The sequence below is a fragment of the Megalops cyprinoides genome, chromosome 17 (genome assembly GCF_013368585.1).
Source record: "Megalops cyprinoides isolate fMegCyp1 chromosome 17, fMegCyp1.pri, whole genome shotgun sequence".
Taxonomy (NCBI): Eukaryota; Metazoa; Chordata; class Actinopteri; order Elopiformes; family Megalopidae; genus Megalops; species Megalops cyprinoides.
Genome location: NC_050599.1, coordinates 30,050,780 through 30,063,634, shown reverse-complemented (window position 1 = coordinate 30,063,634; position 12,855 = coordinate 30,050,780). Strand labels below are relative to the sequence as shown.

At 44.9% G+C, this 12,855-nt stretch overlaps 1 protein-coding gene across 1 annotated transcript in view; it reads right to left on the bottom strand.

Moving 5' to 3' along the window:
• ino80 (INO80 complex ATPase subunit) overlaps positions 1-12,855 on the bottom strand; it is a 34,599-nt gene that overhangs the window by 17,748 nt on the left and 3,996 nt on the right. Inside the window, exons 2-15 of the mRNA XM_036549801.1 lie at positions 10,934-11,032; positions 10,662-10,848; positions 10,370-10,539; positions 10,187-10,254; positions 9,796-9,942; positions 9,353-9,473; positions 9,059-9,261; positions 8,909-8,962; positions 8,231-8,434; positions 7,474-7,669; positions 5,059-5,126; positions 3,433-3,648; positions 3,232-3,312; positions 216-311 (exon numbers count right to left, since the gene is read on the bottom strand). Of these exons, the coding sequence (XP_036405694.1) occupies positions 216-311; positions 3,232-3,312; positions 3,433-3,648; positions 5,059-5,126; positions 7,474-7,669; positions 8,231-8,434; positions 8,909-8,962; positions 9,059-9,261; positions 9,353-9,473; positions 9,796-9,942; positions 10,187-10,254; positions 10,370-10,539; positions 10,662-10,804 (1,767 nt within the window). The 5' untranslated portion in view covers positions 10,805-10,848; positions 10,934-11,032. The remainder of the gene's footprint in view (positions 1-215; positions 312-3,231; positions 3,313-3,432; positions 3,649-5,058; positions 5,127-7,473; positions 7,670-8,230; positions 8,435-8,908; positions 8,963-9,058; positions 9,262-9,352; positions 9,474-9,795; positions 9,943-10,186; positions 10,255-10,369; positions 10,540-10,661; positions 10,849-10,933; positions 11,033-12,855) is intronic.

The window sequence follows — 12,855 nt, the reverse complement described above, 5'->3', positions numbered from 1 at the left end:
ACTGTGGCAACTGTGCTCCTCCAGTTAAGGTGTACTGATAAGGAGCAGCAGTGTGGTGTAGTGATAAAGGGGCAATGGTGAGGTGTAGTAGTCAGGAGCAGCAGTATGGTTTAGTGGTAAGTAGCAGCAGGTTTTGGAGGCTTTGAAAAAGACAACAGAAAGAAGACAGAAATAGTGACCACTGCACCAAGTCATTTGCATGGCGGCTGGTTTACCTTGAATTTGGGGACAAAGCGGGTAAATTCCTGGTGCCAGTTGTTGAGGGTGGAGGCAGGGGATATGATTAAGAAGGGCCCCCAGATGTTGTCACGCTGCAAAAGACAAGAAGAAATACATCCGAATGCAGATGCACAGGGTGGCACGCAAACAGGAAGCAGTGGCCTTCCTACTAGCGCATTTCCTGCAGGCTGCAACAAATAAAGTCTCTCATTGCCCAATTCCTAACATTCCCTGATTTTTGTTTCCTTTGGTCTCAAAAGTTCCTTGACGCCTGAAAATTTAGGAAAGACAGCTGGAAGGGTTGTGCCAACACACCACATAAAAACATGCAATCTAATAGTGCCATATACAAGGACTGCATGTGCTACAGTGGTTCCACAAAAACACTAATGCTAGGGCAGGGATTCATATCTGCAGCAGCTTATTCCTGCAGATCTTCACCAGAAAAAGGAATTTACACGCTCCCTATTATAAAAGGTGGTTGTTGTGTGATCTGATTTTCAAGATGTGTGTGAACAAGACTTCATGGTGATCCTCCCTAACTCCTCCCCCCATCTCAGGTATCTCCCAGTGGGCCCTATCTTACACCCATTGCATGACGGCTGGCGTGGCGGCGCAGTTCTCTTTGCTAGCTTACAGGCAGCGCATTGTCAGTTTTCGTGTCATGCGCTCACGCCATCAAAATAGCAGGTGTGGCCTTAAGCATGGTAATTAAAAAAGAGGTGTGGTCAAGCGCAGGGTATATAAGACGCTATTTTGACAGCACTGAACATGCGCCGCTGACCAAGCGCCGTTGACCAAGAAAAACCTGGTCGGAAGTCAGTGGCGCATTGTTTAATGTTATTTTAAGGGTGCAGTATCAACTTACTCATGTCAGGCTGTGCGATCATACACCCTGCTTCTGTCAGACAACAACACGCAATAGCACACATCCATGCAAAATATAAAAAATTTGATTACAATGGGACACATGCAGATATGAAGAAATGTATGTCACAATGAGTAGTTATAATAATCAGGTATTTACAGATACGGGAGATTAGAAAAATTAGGTAAGTAGACCTATTTAAAAAAAAAATTTTAAATTCTTTCACCAATAGCAGCAAGACCACAGGTATTTAAGGACATGTGTCACAATGGAGCTGTCGGTCAATAACCAGGAAACTAAATCTGACAGATCAACACTGACGGCTACTTTGGCTACACCAACACAAGACCATGTAAGTTTATTAAAACACCTTGAACTCTTCAGTTAAATATCTTTGCATTTGCTCATATGTTGTCGATTCACACAGCCGAATGGAGTATCTCATGGCACAGAGAATTTTAAGATGGCAAAGGCAGAGGGTTCACCGGCCGAGACATTCCTACCTGTCTCTCAGTGAGGAGGAATGTAGGCATAAGCTGCGCCTATCTCGGCAGGCTGTGACAGACATCTGTCATCTCCTGGCAGATGATCTAGGAACTAATGCATCCTGTCCCTATGCCCTTCCCGTTGCTGTTAAAGTAACTGCTGCGCTGCAATTCTATGCTAGTGGGTCATTTCAACATCCCCTGAGTTCAAGTGGAGGCATATCACAATCTGCCATAAGTTCGGTCGGATATGCAGTTACCTCAGGTCTAGTCCGACATGCTAGTGAATACATTCAATTTCCCATGATACCTGACAGCCAGGAGCGGGTTAAACAGGAGTTCTGGGCGATGAGTGGGTTCCCTGGCGTCCTCGGTGCTATAGACTGCACTCATGTGCAACTACGTGCACCATTAACATACAGGTGATCTGCAATGCTGCATGTTGAGTCACCCATGTGTTCACAAATTACCCTGGCTCAAGTCATGACTCCTTCATTCTGGGCAATTTACATTTTACATTTATTCATTTAGCAGACACTTTTATCCAAAGCGACTTACATAGGTTACAGTTCTTTAAAATGTTATCCATTTATACAGCTGGATATTTACTGAGGCAATTGTGGGTTAAGTACCTTGCCCAAGGGTACAGCAGCAGTGTCCCAGCGGGGATCGAACCGACAACCTTTCGGTTACGAGTCCTGCTCCTTAACCACTATGCTACACTGCCGGCAATTCTGTCATTCCTCCCCTGGAAGGGTGGCTGTTAGGGGACAATGGCTACCCATTAAAGACATGGCTTATTACACCATTCATCATGCCAACAACAGTGTGTGAATTGTCCTCTAATCGCAAACACGCAAAAGCATGCACTGTCATAGAAAGAACATTTGGGTTGCTGAAAATGCGCTTCAGATGTTTGGATAAGTCAGGTGGGACATTACAGTACAGCCCTCAGAAAGTCGGAGCATTCTTTGTGGCATGTTGTGTGTTGCATAACATTGCCATACGCCATAGATGTCTCCTGGACTTAGATGAGGGAACATTACAGGACTTTCAAAGACGTGAGGCTGAATTGCATGTGCCGATGCCAATGGACCCAAATGCACCAGCAGCAGCATGGGAGAGGAGAAATCAGCTGGTAGAGCAGCTTCATCATCCGTACCCTTGTAAGCACAGTTTTTTTTTATTTATTAAAAGAATGTTTTTAGGTTTAACACTTGAAATATTACCATGAATATGATTCACCATGTTTTTTTACATCATGAGGCTAAAACATTGGCAAAACATTTCTTTTATACATCTTTATTCTTTTTCAGAGAAAAAAAAAGATCAACTGATGACTGAAAAAAATTTGCGCCATTGAAATAGCAGTCCGCCATTGATCAAGCGCCTCGCTTTTAAAGGGAATGACAGATGACGATCTGATTGGTTCTTTGCATGTCATGCCCAAAACACACCTCTGATTAATCAGGTAGAGTAGTCCAACCCTTTTGGAGCAATGCGCCGGCGCTTGGCCCGTTTTTTCTGCTGTCAAAATAGCAAAATGCGCCAGACCACACCCACAACAACAGTGCGCTTCACGCCACTGACGATGCGTCTTAGATCGTCAACATAGGGCCCTGTGAATGTCTGTTGCTCATTGCTGTGGCGAAGGTGTACCTCTGCTAGGTGTGCCAGTAGAGCGATGCTCTGCACCGTCTTCCCCAGGCCCATCTCGTCTGCTAGAATGCCATTGATTCCCTTTGAGGAAACAGAAAATGAAGTCACAACCCTTGGCTGCAGAAGTCTGGCAGTATGAACCAAAACCCTGTCATGACCCCATCTGTGGCATCACTGATGCTGAGACTGGTGGGCACTGACCTGCTCATACAAGTTGGCCAGCCAGTTCATGCCCTTGAGCTGGTAGCCCTTGAGTTTGCCGTTGAAAATAGTGGGCTGGGGGATGTCCTCGCCAGCGCGGATGGAGGGGTTGGAGAGGCTATAGCTCTCACCAAAGCCTGAGCCTGAACCCGAGTCACTGGCCACTCGCAGGGAGGCCGAGCGACTGTCCTTGGCCTCCTCATCAAAAAGCCTGGTCTGGGACAGAAACACGCATTCACATTTAACACCAGGGTAGAAGTTCATATTGACATTCAGCAACAGGGTAGAGAGGGTCAAATTCACACTCAGCACCAGAGTAAAGATGGTCACATTCACACTCAGCAACAGAGTAAAGATGGTCACATTCACACTCAGCAACAGGGTAGAGAGGGTCATAATCACAGTCAGCACATTCATGCACATAAAACTACAGGATAAAGGGACCATTCACCATGAGTTACAATGGGTTTCAATGTGAAAAGCAGACTCATCACTCTCATTTCATTTCACCTCTAGCACTAAGACTTCTGTTTAATCCAACCACAAACCCATGTATGAGTGTTACACGATTTTTGATTCACACAACATTTAACAGAAACAAGTAACAGCAACTCTTAAATCTATTGCATTGTGTACACAATGACACAAGTAAGACCTGCTTTCACTGGTTATTCAACATGAAAGACAACACACATCATGGTTAAAATTAAGTGCACCTTGGGTCCTCAATCAGGCTAACTGAAACCCCATCAGATCCATAGTTACTGCCTGAAATGATGGTGAGAGCAGTGTTTCATTGATCTACTGTCAGTCTAGACTGTGTTCAAACCTAATTGGAGATTCAGTTTCCCTCTTGTTAAAGCTTACAGCTTTCAAGAAGAGGAAATGGGTCATGTAATGATTTTCAATTAAGTGACCAGATGTCTAATGACAGATGTTCTATCCTTTCAAATCAATTAAAGACAGCTAGCATAGACCTTTCATTCCGTAACACCAGAGATTATAGCATAAAGGCTTTAATCAGACAAAAAAAAATTAACTGCTGACAACTGTCACATTCATTTCCCCTTATATCGTATGAATTTACTTGTGAATTCATTCCCGATAAATGTGACGTAGTGCATGTATTTTCTGGCTTTATTTGTAAAGAATGCGACAGCCTCTCACTGATCCCCCGTTACCAGTTTCACTGTCTGTCTGACAGATTTCATTGGGTTTTGTGCCACGCCCATCCTGGCTTATGCTGGGAATGGGTAGGCTACTCTTTTCACTGGTAATGTACCTGCCCTTATGACCAAGCTGCTGGCTAAAGCACCCACTGCTGAATATAATTTCTTGAGTAATGTTAATGATTTCCGAAATACTTCTGGCTTTGTTGAAAGGGGAAATACAGTGAAAGTTTAGTGGCTGGTAATCTGCAATCCTTCATGCTGGAGCAGGTGTCTATTGCCCAGTGACCCAAAATGATCAAGGCATCTTGTTATAACAATGTTTGTGACCTACCCCAGGTGGAGAATTTCAATACCCCAATGCAAAGTGGGATTCCCTGTGGCCTTCCTGTACACCCAGCTGTGTTTATCAGTGTTTGGGGATCAGGGGTGCATGTGCGTCTAAGGAGCCACTTACTCGCGCCTGGTGGATCTGGTAGGCCTCTTTTGCATTCCTCAGGGCCTGCGACTTGTAGTATTCGCTGTCTGTGAGATAAGAGCACAGAGTCGGTTATCACGCTTGTATGAGACAGCAGGCCTGAATCACACACATCGCTCTACAGGATTTCTCCCATCTTGTTGAGAGACACCACCTCCGCTCTCCGCTCACCTTGTATTGAGTAAGTGTCTGCTTATACCTAAAACACTCATAATGTCTCTCATTGCTGCTGCTGCTTACAACTAAAACATCCATAATGTCCCTCACTACTGCTGCTGCTGCTTACAGCTAGAACACACATAATGCCCTTCACTGCTGCTGCTCCTTACAGCTAAAACACCCATAATACCACTCACTGCTGCTGCCGCTGTTTCTTACTGCTAAAACATCCATAATGCCCCTCACTGCTGCTTCCGCTTACAGCTATAAGTTCTAGGGTTGCCAACCGTCCCATAAAATACGGAATCATCCCATTATTGGAAACTAAAAGACGTGTTCCATATTGAACTAATACGGGACGCGCTTTGTTCCGTATTTTTGAGAATTAATTCAGTGCAAATCTATGGGAGAGAAATATTGCAGGTTAGACTAGTAAGACAGGGCGATTTGTATGAGATAAAAGGAAACCTTGCTGCTCTCCCTCAGCCTGTCCGTCATGTTATGTTCCACTACCCAAAGAGAGAATAGGCTTCTCATTGGTCGTGACTCAGCGTTGCTACGATACAACTGACAGTACTAATGATTGAAATTCTTTCAAAATACCAGGTCTGTCTTATTCAAAAGTAGGGCTGGGTGATAAAACGGTAAAACTAATTATCGCTGTATAATTTTCCTAAATAGAAATATAACAATTGTTCGATAAATGTTCGCTATAATTACTTTCCATGTTTAGATAGCATGCACAGAAATGAATCACAACCTGCCACTCATGTCGCAGGAGTAGAGGTAAACATTGCGCAAGTTAGGTTGCACGGTGAGAGGTATAAATTCAGGCCAGCACGCAGTACTGTTTACAGACACAGTGGCTGACAGGCTTGTAGTTGGCGTGGAATAAGCAAAATAAGCGAAATGAGCGACACCGAAGAAAAAGCAGCGCCCATGACCAGCTCGAAGGACGAAGACATCGTCGACAAGAAAGGGCACTCAACTTAAGTAGTTTAGAGATATTTTGGCTATTTACAATCCGACAAAAAACAGAGCAGCGTGCACTGCAAACTGTGCCGAAGAGACGTGCCATCAAAGACAGGCAACACCACAAACCTGTTTCATATCTGAAACAATATCATCCGTTAGAACATGCAGAAAGTAAGAAATTACAGTGCCAAACGAGTGTTGTTAGTGGACCCTCGACAAGCACCAAGCCAGTACCCAGTGCTACTACCCAGCAGCAAACAATCGTATCAGCATTTTCCAGCACCATGCCTTACGACAAAGACACAAAGGCATCACAAATGCAACTGCATATTGCATTGCAAAAGACATGCTTCCCATTAGCACTGTCAAAAATGAGGGATTCAAGAAGCTTATCAGAGTCCATCAAATGTAGTTTTTATATATATTGTTTTTCTTAAAATACAGATTTGTTTTATTCTAAAGAATTCGAAAATAATACATTTTAAACTTGTTTTGCACAGCCCAAATAAAATTCTTGAATGATGAATTGAATCTGTTACACACATATTCCTATCGCTCAAAAATACAAAACTGATCAAATTCAGGTTTGTGTGTTTGCTTGTCTTAATACATGAGCCTGTAGATGCATGTCTGGTAAATGGCTGAAGCCATTGCAGTTTCCTTGATGTGATTATGTACAGTATGGATAGGACTTCTCACAACCAAGTATGTGGGCATTTTTATGTTATATCTTTAGATACAGTAAGTCTACCACTGAAGGGTAATGCAGGTGTAAGACCCGTTATATTTGTTATAGGTCCACAGTAGTCAGAGCGCCTCAGTCCAACACGCCTGTGCTGCGTGAACGACAGCCTGGAATTCCAGAGTTAGCCCACTGCAGTGAGGAAGGAGCTACCCTGGAGAAACACTGCCCCCTACAGGGATGAAATGAAATAACATGCAGAGCACGGAAAGGAAATGAAAGGACTAAAAGAAGGCACAAAATCAGAGATAAAACTTCATGGGTGAGGTGTGATAACCCAGACAGTAGCACTAGTTTTGTTGCCATAGTGAGACTCTAACCACACTATCATACAAAGCTGACAAACTGAAACACCTGTCCTGAATATGGGTGATTTCACAAGCCAGGCCTAGCTCCTCACCACCAAGACTTTTCCCTAAATAAACAGAGAGGGTACATGAAGGAGATGAGAGTGAGAGGCGAGTGAGAGCAGTTTATACTGAGATGTGTGTGAGAGGGCCTGCGGCTTGCATGCCTACCATAGTCCTCCTGGCCGACATTGACCATCACGCCCCCACCGATGTCGATCTGTCGATGGGTAGAGCTATCCTCCAGCTTGCGCAGGATCTCCTCCTGTATCTCATCAGCCCCAGCATTCTGCTTGCCGCCCATGAAATGGGCATACAGCTCTGTCTGCGTGATTAGGAAGTTCAGCTTCCTCTGCTGTCTCTTGGCCTGGGACACAACATGAAGGGAGGAGTGTGTGAGGTAATCGGAGACACAAAAAGGAGTATGTGAAGCTATATCAGAGAAGAGTATGTGAGGCAATTACAGACCGCATGACGCAATAAACCCATCCCGCCTTATGCTGGGAATGGGTAGGCTCCTCTTTTCACTAGTAATGTAATTACCTGCCCTTATGACCAAGCTGCTGGCTAAAGCACCCACTGCTGAATATAATTTATTGAGCAATGTTAATGATTTCCGAAGTACTTCTGGCTTTGCTGAAAGGGGAAATACAGTGACAGTTTAGTGGCTAGTAATCTGTAATGCTTCCTGCTGGAGCAGGTGTCTATTGCCCAGTGACGTGATGTGGGTGCTCTGATTTGAAGCTACATCAGAGAAGGGTATGTGAGGCAATTATAGATTGTGTGACGCAATGACAGAGTGGACTGTGTGAGGCTATGAGACACAGAGAGGATTGCGTGAGGCTATGACACACAGAGTAGTGTGTGAGACTATGACACAGAGCAGAGTATGTAAGTCCATTTTAGATAGTAGATGTTGTGATTGTACCTCCCTCATCTCCTCGTCCAGTTTCCGCTGCTCCAGAGCCTCCTTCTCAGCACGCTTGCGGTGCTCCTTCTCCACCTTCTCATACTTCTTCCAGTACAGCAGCATCTCCTTGGTAAGGCGACGAGCACGGGGCAGTGTTTCCTTGCAGTTCTTCTGGGCTTGGATGGCAGCCCGCCGGACCTCCCGCACACACTGGTGGGCCAGCTGGAACACACACACACACACATTACTCATCTGTGCACAGGATATTGCTCTCTGCACACACCCCACACTGCAACACATCACAGCAATCACACTTGCCATTCTCCTTCACGCTCATATCCTTCACAGATTCATAACCAGTATGCACAGCAGCCATTTGGGCTCAAAAGATGAAATTGTAAAGAATGTGGTGTTTATCACTCTCCCTTAAGCAGACAGCACACCACTGCAAGGACACACAGCCGATTCCTTTCACTCAAACCCCTTTTCCTTTCAATGAATTCTTTTCATTTTGTGTAAAGCCGAAACAACCTTTTGCAGAAAATGACATCCATTCATTTCTTTAAATTATGTAATAACTATAACAATTTCATAATTATACCATACATTTTAATGAATACTCTAAAGGTATACATTTTAGTCATTTGGTAATCTTGTCATGGTAAAGAACTGGAAATTGAAAAATAAATAGGTTACCTTTCTGGCATTGGTTAACACAAAGTTGCGAGCAGAAGCTTTCTGTTTGAATGCCTGCAAACAGGAAGAGAGAGTGACTCAGTCCATACGCATCCATTCTCAACAAGGCCATTTCTGGCACACCAGAACCTTTGAGATTCCCCAGCATACCTTGGGGTTTTCTTTCTTGGCAATGGTGAGCCAGACTTTGCGTCTGCGAGCATTCATCTGCTCGACAGTGAGGTGCTTCTTCTTAGTCATGGGCAGTGGGGCATCATGAGAGAACTTTGCGAAGATTTTGGTGATGTAGGGGCGGCCCTCAGCAGAGAGGTCCTCCCCACGTTTCTTCTTTTTTTTCACCTTCTTTAGTTTGGCTGCAGATGGACAGTTAGAACAGAGACGTATGTGAGAACCTGTCAGACGCTGAGCGCTCACCAGCCCAACCAGCAGGGCACGGACCCCTACCCTTCAGTTTCTTTTCCTCTTTGATCTTCTTCTTCTTTGGGCCCAGCAGGTGGCGCTGCTGCTCATAGAAGGGATCATGGGTGGAGAGGAGTCCGACGCTGTAGTGCTGGTACTGCTGCAGCTGTAACATGGTGTACACACATGACTTAATGAAACAGACAGCATAAGCACAGAACTCCAGAGGGTGACATATAGCCAGACCTATCTCGAGGGTAGGGAGACATGCCAGTTATGTACTGAACAGCAGTAGGATGGCTCGTGACCAGCTTCACTCAGTGCTGGGATCCTGTGCACCATGCTGGTGTTTTGGGTGAACCTTCACTGCTGCAGTTTGGTTGACTGTGTGCTGATGGGAGTTTGGGGTGTATGTACGCTGGTACTATGGTGTATTTCGGATTTTTGGGTGTACACGCCCAGGTCCTGTGGTGGATTTCGGGGTGTACCTCTCGGTCCGCGTGGAACCTGCCCTGATGCAGTTTGGTGAACTTGTGCAACCTCAGCATATCCTGCACCTCCTCACGGGACAGAGCGAAGTCTGAGTCGTCTGAGTCCGTGTCTGAGTCCGTGGTGTCGTCAGTGAGTAGAATGCCCTGGAGGAAAGACTCCCTCATCAGTCACATCATCACTGCCATCTAGCTGCATCATTGCGCTATTACAAAAAACTGGGTTCTCCCTCGTAAATTAAACTATTACAAAGACATCCTACAAGACAGACCAAGAATTTCCATCACTGTGAGGAATATTTTGAACAGGCAGAAGCATGAAATCCTAAAGCACCGGCTAACAGGGAAAATTACAGCTTTAATCAGTAACTAGACAAGCAATTTCAAATACCTTGAGCCATCGTCGACTTTTCTTCAATTTGGAGAAGTTATACAGACTGGCCTTGTCCATTTTCTGTTCTGTTGAAACAGAGATGGGGTTTCAGGTGGGTTAGAATCTGGTCATCCAGAAAGAGACAGAAACAGAGAGAAACAGAGAGAAGTCAATGTCAATGTACAGGACAGTGCCCCCTACCTTGCAGGAGGGCTCCATTGACAGCACTGGTTTCGGCGAGTCCGCCAAGACCAGGCACTGACATGCCTTCAGTTGAATCCACATGCTCCTCTTTCACCCTGAGCAATGGTGACTGGGGGTCCGAGGGAACCAGGGTGGGACCCTCCCCCAAACCATCATCACTCTCATCACTGGGAAAGGAAGCGCAAAGAAAAACACATCCCCCATGCCAACTTCAGTCCCAAACGACATAGACTCTGCAATGTATTGAGCGTGTCTGTTCACTGATGGGTCCCTGGGTCCCTGGGCTTACCTGGAGATGTCTCTGTTGAAGAGAGTGGCCGTTTGCCTCAGGAAGGCATCCAGCCTGAGGGATCTCTCCAGGTGCTGCAAGTGGAGAGGTCTGGCCAGCTTCAAGCACACACCATTTTCTACCTCTCCCTGCTGTGTAGCCATAAGGGGCGTGGCTCTGACGCACACCTGGGCGCAAACACTCACTGCTGCAGAGGACACAGCGTCACTTTAACACAACTCAGAGATCTGGCTTAAAACTATTCATATCTGAAAGATCTGAGAGAGGCTTACAGGTAGGAGCTTTGTTCTTGGTAGTATTGGTACTTTATGAAAATGTGATGTGAGTATCCTCATTTCCAATATGCAGGTCTCGAGAAGCAGAAGAAAAGCCTACAGAGGGAGCAACATACATTAAACCATTTGAGATACTGCACTTCCTGCAATGCAGTTAACCAATGACAGAAAGGGGCTGCATGCTCCTGCTCCTGAAGGCAATCAAGAAAACGTGAAGAAACAAAACACTAAAAGGCAATCCAATTGAATGACCTACACAGAAACCCCTCTTTTCAAAGCCTTATTGTCTTAGATAATGGCAGATGCTCACATTTAGTAATAAATTCTGGCAAACCTCTGCTGTCAATTCTCTGCAGGTTACTGGTTACTAAAAGTAGTAGACCATGGGACTCCAATCTTTAAAAGCTAAGCTTATATTACATTTCAAATACAACAAGCTGCAAAGCTTAAGAAGGATCTTAACTGTGGCAAACCAAGTTGTGCAACCTGCTCCAGTACATTGTCCGAAGCCCAAATAGGATGATAGCATGATGCTAAGTGAAGTGGTGGTGAGGAGCAGCCCTTTGTTACAAGGCCAGCATGAGGGATCATGTGACCATGGAGGTGGGCTATGCCTCAGACATGGCCTCTGAGACCTGAGTCACAGCACAGCTCTGAGAGCTCCCCTTGACTGGCAGCTACACTGGAAACACCCTCTGTCTCGCTGATGAAATCTCTGTTAGAGAAAAGAAGGTACAGACTGTTCCCAGCTCAAAGTCAGAGGCACCTCCAAGCTGCAGGTAAGCCTACAGATGAGATGAGTTAGAGAAATCTTTTTTAACATGCCTGCAAGAGGCTCAAAATCCTCAGACCTCAAGCCAAACTTAAGTTAGTAAGACTAGAGCCTGGTGGTGCATCCTCTTACCTCAGAATGTGTGCCTACCAAGATGAAAAGTATGTGATACATCACTCCCATGTTTTATGAATGTAAATTACAGACTACCTAGAGCAATGTGGTTTGAAATCAATAACCTGTGTTAACATGGTTTCAGGTGTAAAGTGTCATACCCAGATTGGATTTTGACTGTGAGTTACGCAGGTGATTTGATTATAAAATTATTTTGGTACATTCAAGTCACAAACTGGCATGTACCCCAAAATATCCACTTTTCTGGACACCCCGCTCCTGAAAGCTGCATCCTCTCCTGTTTGGTCCTGCAGCTGGTCAGTCAGACAGTGAGGGCTGCTTTCTACTTCCCACTAACACAAATGGCCATGATCAAGGAAAAATTTATTGGGAAATGAAGACTGCAGACTTTACAGACACAAACTTCAGACTTTACAGACATAATCACTGGATATCTGTGTGCATGCTTATTACGTGAGTGGAACAAGGTGTGCTGCTATGCATTTCATTTCTCAATCCACTTTCAGGTGAGAAATAAATATTATCACAAAGTTACATGTGCATACTGTGGCTGCTGCCTAAACTGACATTAGGCAGCCTGAGAGTTTCTTGTTAAGTTTAAAACACACACTGACATTTGTAAGTACAGAAGCCATCAGTTAGTCAACACCTTCAACACACCACTTGAAATAGTCATTCTAGGCAAGAGAGAATGTGTGATAGCATGTACAGTATCCTGTTATATAATGGCCAGCTCCTAGCCCTGATCTGTCAGTTCTGTTCAATATTTCAGTGCCAGAGAAGGCATGGTCTGTTGGCTATATTCAGTTGAGGAAGACCTAAATACAGTGAAATGATGCAATCTTTCAACGGTACACCCTTGGGCACATCTAGCTTGGGCATATCCAAACTTTCAGCATCAACGCTATGGGTGAGATCAGTGTGTATGCTATAGTTAATCTTTCAGTGTGATGGCTATAGGGGAGAGGGGTTGAGTAGACTATATTCAGCAGGGTGTTGAAATAGCTACAGC